Source organism: Pseudophryne corroboree, chromosome 1 (genome assembly GCF_028390025.1).
Source record: "Pseudophryne corroboree isolate aPseCor3 chromosome 1, aPseCor3.hap2, whole genome shotgun sequence".
NCBI lineage: Eukaryota > Metazoa > Chordata > Amphibia > Anura > Myobatrachidae > Pseudophryne > Pseudophryne corroboree.
In genome coordinates this window covers 131,486,996-131,508,343 of record NC_086444.1, presented here as the reverse complement: position 1 = coordinate 131,508,343, position 21,348 = coordinate 131,486,996, and the positions used below count along the sequence as shown (strand labels likewise).

General features: G+C 45.8%; 1 protein-coding gene across 9 annotated transcripts in view; it reads right to left on the bottom strand.

The window, feature by feature from the left end:
* Positions 1–21,348, bottom strand: part of KIF2A (kinesin family member 2A) — a 321,884-nt gene that overhangs the window by 21,219 nt on the left and 279,317 nt on the right. For 5 of the 9 annotated variants that reach the window (XM_063962958.1, XM_063962975.1, XM_063962950.1 and 2 more), the window contains 4 exons: positions 20,483–20,687; positions 11,435–11,545; positions 4,491–4,558; positions 596–712 (listed from right to left, as the gene is read on the bottom strand). In XM_063962958.1, the coding sequence (XP_063819028.1) occupies positions 596–712; positions 4,491–4,558; positions 11,435–11,545; positions 20,483–20,687 (501 nt within the window). The remainder of the gene's footprint in view (positions 1–595; positions 713–4,490; positions 4,559–11,434; positions 11,546–20,482; positions 20,688–21,348) is intronic. The other 4 variants (XM_063963004.1, XM_063962981.1, XM_063962996.1 and 1 more) reach the window with 1 other exon arrangement.

Below are 21,348 nucleotides of genomic sequence, written 5' to 3'. Positions count from 1 at the left end.
AGATATGGACTATGTGTGCTTACGATTTTGGCTTATGTGAGAGGTCATTGACATGTGAGATGAACTAGATAGTACACCGATCTAGCAAGGATTGACTTGCCTGCACAGTCTATCTTTTCTTGCGATGCCGACCTGGTGGGACCACGCATCGGGATCGAATTGGGATCGCAAGATGACTTTCACCTTGCGATTTTGACAATATAGTCAAAATCGAAAGAAAATATCTCACCGTGTGTACACACCCTTAGAGTAATCAGGGAATGGTAGGCGTAGTCCAGGACAATGGGTAAAGAGAAGTTATTTTTCCAGTACCACAGCTTTGTCTCACAATCTTATAGCTCATCCTAAGCTGTACCTACAACTATCATTCCAAAGACTACAGAAATCCTAAAGCCACGGCTCCAAGAGAAACAAGGAAATCTGTAAAGGCTGACCGTTACAAAATAATTTCAATAAAAAGAAAATGACAAGCAGATTCATGCTATCAAATATATACTATAAAACCATGCAAAATAATGTGGAACTGACGAAAAGGAAAGCAATAAAAGGTCCAGGCCACAAAACACAGGGGTACAGAAAGAAATGCAGGTAAGACCTGGTGAGTGTAGGGGAGAAGTCATCATCATACTCATAGGAAGGAGAGAGGTCAGAGCGACTTCCGCTACCCTGAGAGAAGGGAATATCCGACGGACTAATCCCAAATTCCTTTACTCTGGATCCCCGAGACACAGCAGAAAGATGAAGGAAGGTACGATAAGGACAGAATACATTTTAGTGTTGCCCACCCTTAGACAGGTAGGTAGAGATCACAATCACACCACACTATGGGGCAGATGTATTAAGCCTGGAGAAGTGATAACGCAGTGATAAGTGGAAGGTGATAATGCACCAGCCAATCATTACGGGTTTGAAAACTGACCATTAAGAGCTTATTGTCTCGTGCGTTACCACCATCCACTTATCACTTCTTTATCACTGCTTTATCACCTCTCCAGCCTTAATACATATGCCCCATAATTAAATAAGGATTGTGCAAAGCAATAGTGTGCAGAGAACGGTGACATTTACAAAATGTTATTTTTAGTTCCATTTTAATTAGCAGATCAGCAATCTTCTAAGATCTATACACTTTGCCTGACAGGAGCAGTCATTTATTCTGGGTTCCTGCCTGGTTCCATGTCACAGAGAACAGCCCTGCACACAGACAGCCTCAGACTGCTTATAAGCCACATTTCAGTACATATAATATATGCAGTACTGCACATACACAGATGAATGCTAATTGGGATAGGGGAGGGCTATCATGAGAAATGCAAAGGGACACCAACATTAAGACACAAGTTTACAGATCATGAATATACAGAAGCCTATTATATCATACACACATATATACAAATAGAGAAAGGCTTCCTGTTGACTCCCTAAAAGATTAATGACTGTATATTTCTGTAGGACTTCTATAACAATCAAGTTTGATATTAATCTGGTTACACTTTAAGGGATTCAGCGTTGTAAATAGTAATGTTAGCTAACTGGGTTTAAGCTAGCAATGAGCCATACAGCCCCCCGAGCTGTCACCCCAGCTCCTTTCTGCCTTATAGTCACATCTGTTTGTTCTAACATGTAACGCTTGTTAAAATGCCGGCTGCCTTGTTACTGCAGAAAGTGCCTGTCTTGAATTAAGAGTTGTTTTAACGGGATGTAGTTGTGATCCTGGCGATCGGGATGACGGCGATCAGCGTACAGATACCAGGATCCCAGGGTGCCAGTATGTGCGCAGAAAGCCCAGGACTATTTCCACTCGTGGGCATCCACGACACCCATAGAGCGGGAACAGAACCTGTGGCGAGCGCAGCCCGCAAGGGGCTTCGTTGCGCTCGCCTCCCCCTGCCGGTATTGACACCTATCAAAATTGCCTGACACTCGGCATTAAAAAAAATAATAATAATGTGGCGGAGTGGGAAGTAAAATAAAATCTGTATATTCTGTACTTGTCATTGATCTTTGTCCCGCAATAAAAATGAGGAATATTTTCGATGTGTCCATCCAAAATACCAATGAGCAACACAGTTTTGGCATGTATGTCCGAAAGTAAATCTGGTGGTGATTACATGGAACACAGCACTGGTAAAACGTAGCTAGCTGTAGGTGTGATCACTCCCTACACATTACCTCGTGCTTTGGGCACACATCCAAAAACATAAAATAAAGAACTAATCTTAGCATGCACAAATCCCCACAAGCACTGACCAGGACAGCTGTGGTGGATCCCTGATAACAAAAGAGATTGTGATTTAAGATGGACACAGATTCAGGGGTAGATTTATTAAGCTCGGTGAAGTGATAAAGTGGAAGGGGATAAAGCACCGGCCAGTCAGCTCCTAACTGTCATTTTTCAAACACAGCCTGTGATATGGCAGTTAGGATCTGATTGGCTGGTCCTTTATCACTTCACCGAGCTTAATAAATCTGCCCCTCAATTACTTGTGAACTGCATCTCTGTTGCAGAGTGCTGCTGCAGGCCGTAGAGGTGCGAGCAGAAGTCAGGCTACTGTAATGAAGCAGCACAGGCAGACGGACATCTTTCAACAGCGAAGATCCTTTCATCTGACAGGTAACTGAGAACAAACACCATTTCCATTCACTTATCTTGTACCGATTTCTCATAGCAAACTCTCTGTCAGGCTCACACAAGGCAATCACGTTATTCTGTAATGGCTTTTATTTTGCCATGTCAAAGTGTTAGGAATACAAAGCTAATTTGCATATATTTACATTTACAGGCAGCAGAACTATTAAATCCTGTTTATTAACACTTTGCATTATTGGTGGCAGTACATGCAAATGACTCCTGCAAGAGACGCACGAAGGCGCTCATTACTGACACGGCAGTTCTAATTTATGACGAGCACTGCAAATCGTGCAATCTTTCATGTAGATCAATTAATCAGCTTTTCTCCTGAAACATACCTCACTCTTTAGAAATAAGCAAACTTCTACATTCACACTGCTGCATTATGTCGCAAAGCGATGCAATTTGGTAGAAATCTATGCACTTAAGCACAACATCTCCACATGGTTTTTGGAAATCACCTCAACAGTTTAGCGAGTTATATATTCTAGATAAGAATATACGATCTTAAATAACAGAAATAAGAGTGTCTAAATAATCTATGTGATGATTTTTGCATGAAAGCCATTCAGTCTATCTTAATTATGGAGAACTGAGAGATTTAGGGGTCTATGGGGGTCATTACGAGTTGATCGTAGCTGTGCTACATTTAGCACAGCTACGTTCATCTTCCCTGACATGCGGCGGACGCCCAGCACAGGGCTAGTCTGCCCCGCATGTCAGTGCCGCCCCACCCCCGCACAAATACAAAAGCATGCTTTTGTATTTCTGGAGTAACTCCCTGTCAGCGCAGCTCCTGCGGCTGGCCGGGAGTTGTTTGTCGCTGGCCGCAGCGTGAGACGTCACGCAGCCGCCGCGGCCCGTTCCCCCAATGGTCCGGCCAGGCCTACGTTGGCCGGACCGCGCCCCCTAAACAGCGGCATAACGGCGGCGTCCAGCCCCCTCCCGCCCAGCGACCGCCTCTGTCTCAGAGGCGATCGCTAGGCAACAATGACTGCACTGCGGCGCCGGCGCATGCTCAGTTCCTACCCGATCGCTGTGCTGCGACAAACTGCAGCGAGTGATCGGGTCGGAATGACACCTTATGTGCTAAGCATTGGATTGAGAATAAAGTGGACGGAAATAAAGTACCAACTCAACAGCTTCAGTCATTTTTCACACACAGGGGCAGATGTATTAAGCCTGGAAAAGTCATAAAGCAGTGATAAGTGGAAGGTGATAAAGGCACCAGCCAATCAGCTCCTAACTGTCAATTTACACATTGGAGCTGACTGGCTGGTGCATTATCACCTTGCACTTATCACAGCTTTATCACTACTCCAGGCTAAATACATCTGCCCCACAGCCTGTAACATGGCAGTTAGGAGCCGATTGGCTGGTACTTTATCTCTCTCCAAGGCTTAGTATATATACCCCATAATCTCTGTTCACTTTATCGCTCTCCAAGGCTTACACCACATAGTGAGTTCTGTTTCCTCTGTGTACAGGAGCAAACAGAGGGGTCAGGGCTTTGTTTCGCATATCTGCACCCTATCATTACCCAGCTGCGGACATCATACCATTAGGCCTTGCCCCTGAGCGTAGCGTGATAAAGGAGCATATTACATGACGGTGTTCAGGGGGACTTAAGGGAGAACAGAAGGGTATTATGGAATAGACAATATATTTAGTGTTTGAAATTCATGTTAATTAGATATAATTTTAATATTCACAGCAATCTCTGAATCAAAATGTATAAAATGTACAGGAAATTCTAAATTGTTTTACAGATCCTACTGTACCATAGCACACAGGGGGGTTAGAAATCAGACGCTGTGCTGGCGAGATATGACATAGCGCTCAGTACTCACAGTATTACCTGTTTGCGTATCTTAAAGTGTTTAAAGTATTTTCACAAGATGCCATTCCGGGAGAGATGGTAGCAATCTATAGATAAATGTGGACACCGTTACTCCTCTTATGGCACAGGAAAACAGACTTTTTCACATTTTCTTTTCTTGTATCGTGTAATTGTTACCACTGTACACAACCCAAATAGAAAAAGTGAAGCTGCAACATACAAAACACCCCCACAGGTTACATTACATAAATCCTATAACTTCTCCACTAGGAGAGTCCAAGGAGGAGAATCTAAACAATCCATCACCTTCATTATGCAGGTACATAGCAGTTTTGTATTACTGCTCAGTCAGTAGCTGTTTTAGCAGACCGCAGCTCACCTGACCCGTAGCCCGGAGATTCTGCACCCACTACACCATGCAATCCCTCGTTTGCAGACATACAACCCACAACTTAAGTCTTTTCTTTGCTAGAGAGGAGCAATAACAGGCCACCAAGCCACCAGAGCATGGTCTACATGCTGAACTGTTGTCTGCCATGATGGTACCTGCAGTACGGGACTCACAGTATCTACCCATGGTTGCAGTGACTGGTACCTTCCTCTAGAGGCCTGTTTCCATAGTGCACATAGCTCATCTGCACATCCTAAACGTGGCTCCTTCCAGATTAAGAAACATGGAGGTCAGACTTTGCCCATGCTCCTATTAGCTCCTCTATACCCCATGGTCCCAATGTCCCCCACTTAGAGAAAGCAACATTATAATCAACATCTATCATTGTATGAGCAATCATGAAACTTAATATAAAACGAAACTTTTGACTTATCAATTAAAATGAACTGCTCTTCAATATTACAACTATGAAACAAATCACTTGTATTGGTTGCGCTCATTTTTATATTGTGGATTGCCCTTTGCCACACCCATGGACATCCCTAAAGCATAATTTGTTCACCATGTATATATGGTTATACAGGTCATTTTCTCTAATGAATTGAAACTCTAGAACAGGGGTATTCAACACGCGGCCCTACAGCTGCTGTGGAACAGCACATCCCAGCATGCCCTGCCAGAGTTTGAGCATGCTCTAATAGCAAAACTGTGGCAAGGCATGCTGGGATGAGTAGTTCCACAGCGGCTGGCTGTATTGTCTGTTGAATTCCCCTACTGCAGAACATATGTACAACAACGTGCAGTATACATCTGTCTTATCATCTCGATAAAAAAAAATAAGATTTTACTTACCGATAAATCTATTTCTCGTAGTCCGTAGTGGATGCTGGGGACTCCGTCAGGACCATGGGGAATAGCGGGCTCCGCAGGAGACAGGGCACATCTAAAAAGCCTTTTAGGTCACATGGTGTGTACTGGCTCCTCCCCCTATGACCCTCCTCCAAGCTTCAGTTAGGTACTGTGCCCGGACGAGCGTACACAATAAGGAAGGATCTTGAATCCCGGGTAAGACTCATACCAGCCACACCAATCACACCGTACAACTTGTGATCTGAACCCAGTTAACAGTATGATAACAAAACACGAAGTAGCCTCTAAAAAGATGGCTCACAACAATAGTAATAACCCGATTTTTTGTAACAATAACTATGTACAAACATTGCAGACAATCCGCACTTGGGATGGGCGCCCAGCATCCACTACGGACTACGAGAAATAGATTTATCGGTAAGTAAAATCTTATTTTCTCTAACGTCCTAGTGGATGCTGGGGACTCCGTCAGGACCATGGGGATTATACCAAAGCTCCCAAACGGGCGGGAGAGTGCGGATGACTCTGCAGCACCGAATGAGAGAACTCCAGGTCCTCTTTAGCCAGAGTATCAAATTTGTAAAATTTTACAAACGTGTTCTCCCCTGACCACGTAGCTGCTCGGCAAAGTTATAATGCCGAGACTCCTCGGGCAGCCGCCCAGGATGAGGCCACCTTCCTTGTGGAATGGGCATCTACATATTTCGGCTGTGGCAGGCCTGCCACAGAATGTGCAAGCTGAATTGTACTACAAATCTAGCGTGCAATAGACTGCTTAGAAGCAGGAGCACCCAGCTTGTTGGGTGCATACAATATAAACAGCAAGTCAGACTTTCTGACACCAGCCGTCCTAACTATATATATATATATATATATATATATATATTTTTAGGGCCCTGACAACGTCTAGTAATTTGGAGTCCTCCAAGTCCCTAGTAGCCGCAGGCACCACAATAGGTTGTTTCAGGTGAAAACGCTGACACCCCTTTAGGAAGAAACTGGAGACGAGACCCAGTTCTGCCCTGTTCAAATGGAAATTTTTTAATATGGGCTTTTGTAAGACAAAGCCGCCCATTCTGACAATCGCCTGGCCGAGGCCAGGGCTAACAACATGGTCACTTTCCATGTGAGATATTGGTCAACAGCATGGTCACTTTCCATGTGAGATATTTCAAATCCACAGATTTGAGCGGTTCAAACCAATATGAATATAAGGAATCCCAACACTATGTTGAGATCTCACGGTGCCCCTAGAGGCACAAAAGAGCTGTATATGCAATACACCCTTTACAATCTGGACTTCAGGAACTGAAGTCAATTCTTTCTGGAAGAAAATCTACAGGGCCGAAATTTAAATCTTAATGAACCCCAATTTGAGGCTCAAAACACTCCTGTTTTCAGGAAGTGTAGAAATCGACCTAGTTGAATTTCCTTCGTGGAGCCTTCCTGGCCTCACCCACGCAACATATTTTCACCACCTGTGGTGATGACGTTGTGCGGTCACCTCCTTCCTGGCTTTGACCAGGGTAGGTATGACCTCTTATGGAATGCCTTTTCCCTTCAGAATCCGGCATTCAACCGCCATGCCGTCACACGCAGCCGCGGTAAGTCTTGGAATATACATGGTACTTGCTGAAGCAAGTCCCTTCTTAGCTCCCCAGGCCCTTAGTCCTCTGTGAGCATCTCTTGAAGTTCCGGGTACCAAGTCCCTCTTGGCCAATCCGGAGCCACTAGTATAGTTCATACTCCTCTATGTCTTATAATTCTCAATACCTTGGCTATGAGAAACAGAGGAGGGAACACATACACTGACTGGTACACCCACGGTGTTACCAGAACATCCACAGCTATCGCCTGAAGGTCTCAAGACCTGGCGGAATACCTGTCCCGTTTTTTGTTCGGGCGGGACGCCATCATGTCCACCTTTGGTCTTTGCCAACGGTCCACAATCATGCTGAAAAAACTTCCCTATGAAGTTTCCACTCTCCCGGGTGGAGGTAATGCCTGCTGAGGAAGTCTGCTTCCCAGTCGTCCACTCCCGGAAAGAACACTGCTGACAGTGCTATCACATGATTTTCCGCCTAGCGAAAAATCCTTGCAGTTTTGTCACTGCCCCCCTGCTTCTTGTGCCGCCCTTTCTGTTTACGTGGGCGACTGCCGTGATGTTATCCCACTGGATCAATACCGGCTGACCTTGAAACAGAGGTCTTGCTAAGTTTAGATCATTATAAATTTGCTCTAAGCTTATTTATGCGGAGAGAATTCTCCAGACTTAATCACACTTCCTTGGAAATTTTTTCCCTGTGTGACTGTTCCCCAGCATCTCAGGCTGGCCTCCGTGGTCACCGGCATCCAATCCTGAATGCCGAATTTGCGGCCCTCTAGACGATGAGCACTCTGTAATCACCACAGGAGAGACACCCTTGTCCTTGGATATAGGGTTATCCGCTGATGCATCTGAGGATGCGATCCGGACCATTTGTCCAGCAGATCCCACTGAAGTGTTCTTGCGGGAAATCTGCCGAATGGAATTGCTTCGTAATAAGCCACCATTTTTACCAGGACTCTTGTGCAATGATGCACTGACACTTTTCCTGGTTTTAGGAGGATCCCGATTAGCTCGGATAACTCCCTGGCTTTCTCCACTGGGAGAAACACGTTTTTCTGGACTGTGTCCAGAATCATCCCTAGGAACAGTAGACGTGTCGTCGGAAAAAGCTGCGATTTTGGAATATTTAGAATCCATTCGTGCTGTCGTAGAACTACTTAAGATAGTGCTACTCCGACCTCCAACTGTTCTCTGGACCTTGCCCTTATCAGGAAAGCGTCCATGTTTCTTTTAAGAAAAATCATCATTCCGGCCATTACCTTGGTAAAGACCCGGGGCGCCGTGGACAATCCAAACGGCAGCGTCTGAACTGATAGTGACAGTTCTGTACCAGGAACCTGAAGTACCCTTGGTGAGAAGGGCAAATTTGGACCTGTATGTAAGCGTCCCTGATATCCAGTGACACCATATCGTCCCCTTCTTCCTGGTTCGCTATCACTGCTCCGAGTGACTCCGTCTTGATTTGAACGCTTGTATGTAAGTGTTCAAATATTTCAGATCTCACCGAGCCGGTTGGCTTCAGTACCACAATATAGTGTGGAATACTACCCCCTTCCTTGTTGTAAGAGGGGTACTTTGATTATCACCTGCTGGGAATACAGCCTGTGAATTGTGTGAGGGGGAGACGTCTCGAATTTCCAATGTACCCCTGGGATACTACATGTAGGATCCCGGAGTTCCCTTGCGAGTGATTCTGAAACTCTTGAGATGACCCCCTACCGCACCTGAGTCCGCTTGTACGGCCCCAGCGTTATGCTGCGGACTTGGCAGAAGCTGTGAAGGGCTTCTGTTCCCGGGAATGGGCTGCTTGCTGCAGTCTTCTTCCCTTTCCTCTACCCCTGGGCAGATATGACTGACCTTTGCCCGCCTGCCCGTATGGGGACGAAAGGACTGAGACTGAAAAGACTGTGTCCTTTTCTGCCGATATGTGACTCGGGGTAACAAAAGGTGGATTTTTCAGCTGTTGCCATGGCCACCAGGTCCAATGGACCGCCCCTTTATACGGCAATACTTCCATATGCCGTCTGGAATCTGCCTCACCTGACCACTATCGTGTCTTCGACTGGCAGATATGTACATCACATTTACTCTTGATGCCAGAATGCAAATATGCCTCTGCGCATCACGCATATATAGAAATGCATCCTTAAAATGCTCTATAGTCAATAAAATCTTGTCCCTGTCAAGGGTATCAAAATTTTCAGTCAGGAAATCCGACCAAGCCCCCTCAGCGCTGCACATCCAGGCTGAGGCGATTGCTGGTCGTAGTATAACACCAGTATGTGTGTATATACTGTTATGATATTTTTCCAGCTTCCTATCAGCTGGCTCCTTGAGGGCGGCCGTATCTGGAAACGGTAACGCCATGTTTTTATAAGCGTGTGAGCGCCTTATCCACCCTAAGGTGTGTTTTCCAACTCGCCCTTACTTTTGGCGGGAAAGGGTATACCGCCCATAACTTTCTATCGGAGGAACCCCACGTATCATCACACACTTCATTTAATTTATCTGATTCAGGCAAAACTACAAGTAGTTTATTCCCACCCTACAAAATACCCTTATTTGTGGTACTTGTGGTATCAGAAATATGTAACACCTCCTTCATTGCCCTTAACATGTAACTTGTGGCCCTAAAGGAAAAATACGTTTGTTTCTTCACCGTCGACACTGGGGTCAGTGTCCGTGTCAGTGTCTGTCGACCGACTGAGGTAATTGGGCGTTTTTACAAGCCCCTGACGGTGTCTGAGACGCCTGGACCGATACTAATTTGTCCGCCGGCTGTTTCATGTCGTCAACCGGCTTGCAGCGTGTTGACATTATGACGTAATTCCATAAGTAAGCCATCCATTCCGGTGTCGACTCCCTAGAGAGTGACATCACCATTACAGGCAATTTTGCTCCGTCTCCTCACCAACATTTTCCTCATACATGTCGACACACACGTACCGACCTACAGCACACACACAGGGAATGCTCTGATAGAGGACAGGACCCACTAGCCCTTTGGGGAGACAGAGGGAGAGTTTGCCAGCACACACCCAAAGCGCTATAATGTATATAACAACCCTAGAAGGTGTTGTTTCTATATATGCGCTCTTAATATATATATATATATATCGCCAATTTATGCCCCCCTTCTCTTTAACCCTGTTTCTGTAGTGCAGTGCAGGGGAGAGTGGGAGCCTTCCTCACCAGCGGAGCTGGGCAGGAAAATGGCGCCTGTGTGCTGAGGAGAATAAGCTCCGCCCCTTTCTCGGCGGGCTTTTCCTCCCGGTTTCTTTAATACTGGCCTGGGTTAAAATACATACATATAGCCTTAATGGCTATATGTGGTGTATTTCTTTTGCCAAATTAGGTATTTATATTGCTGCCCAGGGCGCCCCCAGCAGCGCCCTGCACCCTCCGTGACCGTGTCAGTGAGCCTGTGAGACAACAATGGCGCACAGCTGCAGTGCTGTGCGCTACCTCTATGAAGACTGAGAAGCCTTCTGCCGCCTGTCACCGGACCTCCGTCTCCGCCGTCTTCAGCGTCTGTAAGGGGGATCGGCGGCGCGGCTCCGGGACGAACCCCAGGCTGACCTGTGTTCCGACTCCCTCTGGAGCTCAGTGTCCAGTAGCCTAAGACTTCAATCCTCCTGCACGCAGGTGAGTTGCAAGTCTCTCCCCTAAGTCCCACGTTGCAGTGATCCTGTCGCCAGCAGGAATCACTGATTAGTTTAAACCTAAAAAAGACTTTTCTAAACAGCTCTATAAGAGAGCCATCCAGGTTGCACCCTACTCGGACGGGCACAGAAACCTAACTGAAGCTTGGAGGAGGGTCATAGGGGGAGGAGCCAGTACACACCATGTGACCTAAAAGGCTTTTTAGATGTGCCCTGTCTCCTGCGGAGCCCGCTATTCCCCATGGTCCTGACGGAGTCCCCAGCATCCACTAGGACGTTAGAGAAATAAAAATACAAATACATATAGAAGTCAAGTGATTTACTATAAACTGCACAGAGAGAAGCATCTCTATGTACTGGCAGAAACGTGATTCCCTGTGCAACAAATAAGCAATGACTGTGTAGAACAGGCACATGTAAAGCAGCTTACCATGCAGGTACGAGAGTTTTCCCCAATAAAAGAGTCCCGCAGAACTTGTGTCAGTTTACTGGCCCTAAACGGGGTGTGCGGCTTATTTCTCCCTAGCGCACGAATGCACTCCTGAAAGCAAAAATGGCCATCAAAACTGTTAGCACATCAATTACAAGTTACAGCTTACAAAAATTTTTTTATATAAATAAAATAAAAGATCCTTATTTTTACTCTATTTTATTATGTTCAGTAGTAAGCAGGAATATAAATACACTACATATATATATATATATATATATATATAAAACATACATACACACACACAGTGGGGATTGAAAGTTTGGGCACCCCAGGCAAAAATTAATTTTAATGTGCAAAAAGAAGCCGAGGAAAGATCGAAAAATCTCCAGAAGGCATCAAATTACAGATTAGACATTCTTATAACATGTCAGAAAAAGTTTGATTTTATTTCCATCATTTACACTATCAAAAGAACAGAAAACAAAAAATGGCGTCTGCAAAAGTTTGGGCACCGTGCAGAGTTAATACCTTGTACTGCCCCCTTTGGACAGCTGAGACCTGGCCGTGTCATGGATTGTTCTCAATCATTGTCTGGAAAGACCAGGTGATATCAATCTCAAAGGTTTTAAAAGCCCAGACTCATCTGACCTTGCTCCAACAATCAGCACCATGGGTTCCTCTAAGCAGTTGTGTAGAACACTGAAACTGAGAATAGTGGACGCTCACAAAGCAGGAGAAGGCTATAAGAAGATAGCAAAGCGTTATCAGATGCCCATATCCTCTGTTCGGAATGTAATTAAGAAATGACAGTCATCAGGAACAGTGGAAGTTAAAGCAAGATCTGGAAGACCAAGAAAAATATCAGATAGAACAGCTCGCAGGATTGTGAGAAAAGCATGTCAAAATCCACGTTTGACTGCACGATCCCTCCAGGAAGATCTGGCAGACACTGGAGTTGTGGTACACTATTCCACTATAAAAAGATACTTGTACAAATATGGTCTTCATGGAAGAGTCATCACAAGAAAACCTCTTCTACGTCCTCACCACAAAAATCAGCGTTTGAAGTTTGCAAATGAACATATAGACAAGCCTGATGCATTTTGGAATAAAGTTCTGTGGACCGATGAGGTTAAAATAGAACATTTTGGCCGGAATGAGCAAAGGTACGTTTGGAGAAGGAAGGGCACAGAATTTAATGAAAAGAACCTCTGTCCAACTGTTAAGCATGGGGGTGGCTCAATCATGCTTTGGGGTTGTATTGCAGCAGTGACACAGGGAACATTTCACGAGTAGAAGGAAAAATGGATTCAATAAGATTCCAGCAAATTTTGGACGCTAACTTGATGCCATCTGTGAAAAAGCTGAAGTCAAAGAGAGGCTGGCTTCTACAAATGGATAATGATCCTAAACACACCTCAAAATCTACGGTGGATTACATCAAGAGGCGTAAACTGAAGGTTTTGCCATGGCCTTCACAATCTCCTGACCTCAACATAATTGAAAATCTATGGATAGACCTTAAAAGATCAGTGCGTCACAGAGGAATCTCAAAAAACTGGAAGACTTTTGTAAGGAAGAATGGGCGAAGATACCTCAAACAAGAATTGAAAGACTCTTGGCTGGCTACAAAAAGCATTTACAAGCTGTGATACTTGCCAAAGGGGGCAGTACAAGGTATTAACTCTGCAGGGTGCCCAAACTTTTGCAGACGCCATTTTTAGTTTTCTGTTCTTTTGAAAGTGTAAATGATGGAAATAAAATCAAACTTTTTTTGACATGTTATAAGAATGTCTAATCTGTAATTTGATGCATTTTGGAGATTTTTCCATCTATCCTTGGCTTCTTTTTGCACATTAAAATTTTTGCCTGGGGTGCCCAAACTTTCAATCCCCACTGTATGTATGTATGTATGTATGTATGTGTATATATATATATATATATATATATATATATATATATATATACACCATTTGTGTATTTCATTTAACCTTTACATTGTCATTGTGCTTTAATTTAATTTGTGCACTTACTCCACTCTTAAAATCAAAATTAAGAAATAAGAGTATGGGTGCGTGGGAGAAGGAGGAATAATAATCTATATCATTGTACTGCAGAATCCAACAAGTTAACACTCTAGAACGGTAAAAAAATATGATTTTAAATTACCTGCCGGATAAACCCTTTTCTCGTAGTCCATAAGGGATATTGGGGAGACTTAGTATGATGGGGTATAGACGGGGTCCAAAGGAGCCAGTGCACTTTAAATTTCTTCACTGGGTGTGCTGGCTCCTCCCTTCTATGCCCCCTCCCACAGGCAGTTATAGGTAAAACAGTGCCTAAAGGAGAAAGGACATACTTGAGAGAAGGAACATAATAAGTGGTGAGATTTACACTAGAACGATAATGCCCGGGCACTCTGTCCGATATATTGGATGAAATCGGGCATTTTGGAGGTGTTTCCGATCCGATGCGCGTTCCCGTGAGCATCGGATCCTCCAGATTGACCATGCTGCACTAGCGATCATGCCCGACCCCGCAGGCATGGCTGGGATCGCCCTAGATAAATCGTATGCAAAAGGACAGCATACGATGTATCTTGGGTGATCCTGCAGCCCGGGAGGCTGCCGGGGTGATCGCCTGCGACATGATGGTCGGACATGTCGCAGTAGTGTATGGGGCCCTTTACACACCAGCACACCACGAACATAAACAACCAGCAACGGCAGGAAACAACAAACAGCAATAGATGAACAGATAACCACACAAGAGAACATGCAGAAAAGTCAACGCACTAAGGCGGGCGCCCAATATCCTTTATTGCCTACGAGAAAAGGATTTACCGGTAGGTAATTAAAATCCTATTTTCTCTAGCATCCATAAGGAATATTGGGGAGACTTAGTACGATGGGGATGTCCCAAAACTTTCAGAACAGACGGGAATGTGCGGAGACATCTGCAGCACCGCCTGCCCAAACTGGGTATCCTCTTTGGCCAGGATATCAAACCTGTAGCATTTTACAAAAGTGTTCTTCCCCGACCAGGTAGCAGCTCAGCATACTTGCAAGGCCGAGACTCCACGGGCAGCTACCCAGCAAGAATGAAGAATAAACATCCATGATGTGGATTACTTTTGGGCGGAAGCTGTGCGGCTGGTCGGGGCGGAACTGATGGAGTCACAAACTGATGTCCGATTACAAGGTGCCATGACAACGCCAAACGCAATGTGAAAAGAACAAGGACGGAAGTGATGCGGCCAGGAGGGGAGGACCTCATGGACGAAGGGCGGAAGCTACGAGTGGCAAGATAGAACGATGTAACAGGAGTAAGGGCGGAAGTGATGACGGGAAGTGGGCGGTAACGCTTACCCGTCTCTATGGGAACCGCAATTGAAGTGGGCGGCAGCGTTTACCCGTTTCTATGGGAACCGCAATTAGAGGGAGCATAAGAGGAGGAGTAGATGGTGCACTCAGTCATCCTGACGAAGCCTGCTAGACAGGCGAAACTAGTTGATGCTAGAGCACCACAACACGTCTGCCGGCGGACATCCGATGCTTTGCTCTCCATACCATCCACGGATTTACAAGTAAGTTGCGGTGATCCCCAACTTTGGAAAACTTATCAGGTTGTGTAATAGAAATGCCCTTTGAATTAAATATGGACACTACCAGCCTGATAGGATTTCCCTAAGAAGGACATCATTAACTATTCTGGACTTACCAGTTGATACACCAGAGAAGGGATAAAAGCACTTATATCCTTCAAGGTGCCAGACTTTTTCAGATATATTTTTAAATTTTCTTAGATTTTTTTGGACTTTTCAAAAAATGATATGTTATATGTTGTACTGTCATATATGTAGTATACCGGTATTAGGACTCACTTTTACTATAGACAGTTAAGAAATAAAGTGTGTTACTTTGTGCAGGTATATTTTTAAATAAAACAATACGTTTTCTTCCATATGGATGTGTGATTAATAATGGTCACCACCTGCTACTATAACTATTTGATACTAGTGTGATTTAACAATTCAAGTAGAAGGGTTATTATCAGATACCAGAGCGCTTGTTTTTTTTGTCTTTGTCTAAACGTTATATTGGGAAAGGTGGATTCCCTCCACACTCCTATAGCAGCTTACGTATCTGATAGCGACAAGCGCAGTCCTTGTTTGTCATTTTTTCCTTTAAGAGCTACCCAGCAAGAGCCCACAGATCTTGTAAAGTGGGCCTTCAGAGACTTAGGAAACAGGTAAGGCTGCCAACACATAGGCCTGTTGAATAGTAAGTCCAAGCCATCGAACAATGGACTGTTTCGTAGCAGGACAACCCTTTTTCTGTGCATCATAAAGCACGAACAAGGAATCCGTCTTTCTGATCCTAGCTATTCGCTTGACTTCAAGGATCTTCAAGGCTCGCACAGCATCCGATGCTTCCGGAGGAGCAGAAGTGCCAGAACTTGACAGATCCACAATAGGTTGATTCAAATGGAACACAGAGACAACCTTCGTCAGGAACTGCTGCCTAGTCCTGAGCTACGCTCTGTCCTCGTAAAAGACCAAGTATGGACTTTTACACGATGAGGCCCCCAATTCTGAGACACGTCTAGCAGAAGCCAGGGCCAGTAACATTACCGTCTTCCACGTGAGGTACTTGTCTTCTACTGTCATCAGAGGTTCAAACCAAGAGGACTGTAGAAATTCGAACACCACATTCAAATCCCAGGGTGCAGTGGGCAGCACAAAAGGAGGTTGAATGTGAAGTACTCCTTGCGAGAAGGTCTGCACTTCTGGCAACACTGCCAATTTCTTCTGGAAAAAAAACGGAGAGGGCTGAATTCTGGACCTTAATGGAACCCAGACGTAAGCCCTTATCCACACCAGCATGCAGGAAACGTCCCAAGTGGAACTCCGCAGGCGGATACGAGCGTTGTTCGCACCAAGAGACATATCTCCTCCAGATATGATAGTGTTTTGACGTCACAGTTTTCCTTGCCTGAACCATGGTAGCAATGACTCTTCTGGAAAGGCTCTTGTGAGCTAGGATGTTCCGCTCAACCTCCATGCCGTCAAATGAAGTCGCCATAAGTCCGGATAGACAAACAGTCTTTATTGAAGAAGATGTCTTCGTAGTGGTAGAGGCCAAAGGGTCTTTGACGGACATGTCCAGAAGATCTGCGTACCACACCCTCCGAGGCCAATCCGGGGCAATCGGAATTGCCTGGACTACTTGATTTCTGATTCGCTTGAGCACTCTTGGGAGCAACAGAATCAGAGGTAAAGGTAGACCAGCCGGTAAGGGCAAGGCGACGTCAGTGCATCCACTGCCCTCGCTTGAGGGTCCCTGGTTCGTGAGCAATACCAGTGAAGCTTCTTGTTGAGTCGAGAAGCCATTGAGTCTATTTGTGGGCAGCCCCACCGGTCGATGATCTGCTGAAACACCTGATGGTGGAGCCCCCATTTCCCCGGGTGGAGTTCGTGACGACTCAGGAAGTCAGCTTCCCAGTTGTCAAGATTGCTGACATTGCTCTTGCATTTCTTTCCACCTAGAGGAGTATCTTTGACACCTCTCGCATGCAGGCTCTGCTTTTAGTCCCTCCTTTCCGACTGACTTACTGTCACGTTGTCTGACTGTATTTGGATTGCGTGATCCTTGAGTAGAGGCAAGGCCTGAAGGCATTGTAGATCGCCTGAAGTTCCAGAATGTTGATCGGAAGGAGGGCTTCGTGGGCTGGCCACCTGCCCTGGAACTGAGCCCCATGGGTGACAGCTCCCCATCCTCGCAGACTGGCATCAGTCATGAGGAGGGTCCAATCCTGAAACCCGAAACTCCAGCCTTCCCGGAGACTTGCTCAGGAGAGCCAATTGAAATGTTCTGGCATGGAACCTCCCATATTGGATCGCCTCGTATGAGGAGACCATCTTCCCCAATAATCTTATGCAAAGATGGATAGATACTCGAGTAGGTCGGAGCACCATACGTACCATCTCCTGAAGTGTTCTCGTCTTGTCCTCCAGGAGGAACACCTTCTGAGCCACGGAACATCCCAGGGACAGGAGCCGCTGAGTTGGCCCCAGGTGGGACTTCTGTAAATTGAGAATCCACCCATGGTGTGACAGAAGTTGGATAGTGCGGCGGATATGGAGCAATAAAAGCTCCCTGGATCTTGCTTTTATCAGGAGATCGTCCAGGTAAGGGACAACATTGACCCCCTGGACCCAGAGCTGGATCATCATCTACGCCATTACCTTTGTGAACACCCTCGGAGCTGTGGACAGGCCGAAGGGTAGTGCCTGGAACTGGTAGTGATCGTCCAGCAGGGCAAACCTCAGATAAGCCTGATGAGGTGGCCCAATTGGAATATGAAGGTAGGCGTCCTTGATATCCAGGGAAACTGGGAATTCCTGTTCTTCCATGCCCCCAACCACTGCTCTTAAGGATTCCATGTTGAACTTGAAAACCCGGAGATAAGGGTTCAAGGACTTCAGATTCAAAATGGGCCTTACCAAACCGTCCGACCTCGGTACCACAAACAGGTTGGAGTAATAACCCTTTCACCGTAGTTGTATTGGTACTGGAACAATGACGTGGGACCGGACCAACCTTTGGCTGGCCTGTTGCAACGTTACTTGCACATCCTCCAAAGCTGGTAAGATTGACTTGAAAAAGCGTTGGGGAGGAGCACCATCGAACTCCAGCTTGTAGCCCTGAGAAATGAGGTCCCTCACCCAGGTATCCTGGCAGGCACTTTCCCAGATGCGGCTGAAGTGTAGCAGTCAAGCTATCACCTCGAGATCCCCTCGGGATGGGTGGGCACCGTCATGCTGAGGACTTAGTGGAAGCAGAACTGGTGCTCGCAGGTCTTCTTGTCTTACCTCTGGTGCCTCTAGCCGCATTGGAGGCACCTCTGGCCCTAGATCGAAATCTGTTAGACCGAAAGGACTGAATAGACGGCTCCGGGTAGGAACGCCTAGCTGGCGGGGCCCCAAAGGGGAGAAACATGGATTTCCCCGCAGTAACTTTAGAAATCCACGTATCTAACTCAACCCCAAAGAGCCATTCCCCAGAAAAGGGGAGGGATTCCACACTGCGCTTGGACTCTGCGTCCGCTATCCGTTGACGCAACCACAGGGCCCTACGCGCCAACACTGCCATGGCAGAGCTCCTAGCATTAATATTGCCCATCTCCTTCAGCGAGTCACACAGAACGTGTGCAGTGTCCTGAATGTGCTTCAGGAGAGTCACCATAGTGACCAGAAACATATCCCCGGAGAGGCCCTCCTGAATTTTAGAATTCCATGTGTGAATGGCATGGGTCATCCAGCAACCCGCTATGACCGGCCTTTGTGGTACACCTGCTGCTGTGTAGATTGACTTTAGTGTAGTCTCTATTTTTCTGTCCCCAAGGTCCTTTATGGTAAAGGAGCATGGGGCAGGCAGCACCGCCTTTTTTGGCAGTCAAGAGACTGATGCATCAACCCCCGGGGGTTCTTCCCAGAATTTCAAAAATCTTTTTGACACTTGGTATTTTTTGTCTGGATTTTTCCAGGCTAACTTAAATAGGTCATCTAACTCTGCAGAATCAGGGAAAGTGACATTAGTCTTGTTCTGTGTAAAAAAAATGACTGCTGTGATGCAGCGTCCTCTAGAGTGAGTTTTAACACGTCCCGTATAGCCAGAATGAGAGGTTCAATACCCTGAGCAGAAGTGGAATCCCCATTACCGGGATCCAAGTCCTCCCCATCCTCCTGTAATTCTTCATCTGAATCAGAGTAGAGCAGGTAAACCACGCTTTTGTGGTCCTGAGTTAGAGAGGGGGGCTGTGCAACATCTGCCCTAGCAGCTAGGTCTGCAACAGCTTGTTGTAGTACAGTAGCTGAGTTTTTTTGAACATTAGCAGTGAGTTGTGATGACATATCAGACATCATATTTTTAAGGGCCCCTAGCCAGGAAGACTCTTGACCCTCTCCCCCAGCCCCCTCACTGAGTTGTGAATATTGGCTGCATTGTTCACATGATACAGAATCAGATGATAAGGCAAAGAATCTGGTGTGACATACACTGCATAGTTTGTGTTTACCCATGTTCACAGTAAATCATAATGACATACACACAGACTGCCCCTACTGTATGTGAGAGGGAGATATAGAGAGAGGAGACCAGCACACCCCAGCTACACAGCCTCAGTGAGGCTGTCAGTTTATTATATCACAGTGAAAACCTATGATTTCTGTCCTGCATAGGGCACAAACTGCGTATAATAGCGGCTCTCCCCCTTTGCTACACCCTGTACTAGTTTTCCAGCGTGTCTTGAGTGTCAGTAGGAGCTGTGTGAGCCTGCTGCAGTAAGCAAAGGAAGGTGCCAAAATGCAGCTGGTCCCGCTCTGAGGTAGTTCTGCCCCCCCCCATCCAATGGTGCTGGAGCTACAGAGTTTTTATACTGGCAATGTCTCCTAAAGTGCTTAAAAACATCACACAAGTGCTAGTTTAAGCCACCGCTAGCCAGTGTACACAGGGGTATATAGTGGGTCGCCCCCAGTAGGGTCCCGTATGCCTCCCCTGCGTGTCAGCTGCACCCTGAACCGGGGGGACCCCCCTAGCGGGGCCCCCGGTTTGTACTCACCTGCAGGCTAGTGTTACGGGTGTGCCACGTGCTGCGATTGCGACAGCTAAGGCGCAGTGCCCTGCTGAACAAACAACCTCTCAGTGGTACTGCAGCGGGGAAGCGGCTCTGACACCTAGCAAAGCCGGTGACCCCCCCCCATCCCCAAGGTGCAGGTATGCTGTTGCCCAAACCGCATACCGAAAATAACAAAGATTTAAAAGAAACCAAAGAAAACTATCTGGAACTGCAGAGATGTGCATCCTCTCCTGAGGGCACTTTTTTTTAAAACTGCCTGTGGGAGGGGGCATAGAAGGGAGGAACAAGCACACCCAGTGAAGAAATTTAAAGTGCACCGGATCCTTTGGACCCCGTCTATACCCCCATTGTACTAAGTCTCCCCAATATCCGTTATGGATGCTAGAAAAAAAAAAAAATCCTTACCTTAAGAGCTAGTAAACTTTTGTTTATCTCAGCCCCTTCGAGCCGCGTTTGTCTGTCTGCGCTGGATGTGTCTGCTCCTCTTTCGTTTCCCGCCAAATCAATGAGAGAGAATTTACCATGTAACTTTCCTTTTTTCCGTAAAATTATCTGGAACACAGCATGGCTTCTAGAGGAGTGTGCATTAGCAGATGTCTGACCAGACGTCCTAGAACACAGGATACAAGGAGCAATCTTTAGTTATTTGCCAGCCACTCTGTTTAAAATGAACATGTTTTTACAAAACTAGAATATATATCCCTCCTGATGTCTCTACCCTGTCGCATACCTTTTTGTCATCTGCAAAAAGGCACACTTTCCCTTCAATACCATTTGCAATGTCCCCAATAAAGATATTAAAAAGCACTGGTCCAAGTACAGATCCCTAGGGTACTCCACTGGTAACCTTTCCCTCCTGTGAAAATTGTAGTAAATGTTATGCATTCGCAGAAGGGAAATCAGGCATGTCAGATGCTTGGTTGCATAGGGAGAGGAAGTACTGTAATGCCACTGTATAAGTCATTAGTATGACCACATCTAGAATACTACGTTCAATTCTTTAGAAGGATATTAATACATTAGAGACTGTACAAAGAATGGCAACTAAAATGGTACATGGCCTACATCACAAAACTTACTTGGAAAGATTAAAAGAAAATAACATATACAGTTTGGAGCAGAGAAAAGGGAAAGGGAGGACATGATAGAAACTTTCAAATATATCAAGGGTTTTACCAAAGTACAGGAGGGAGACATTTTTCAAAGGAAGAAAATAGAACACAAGGACATGCACTGAAATTGGAGAGAAGGTGGTTCAGGGGAAACGAGAG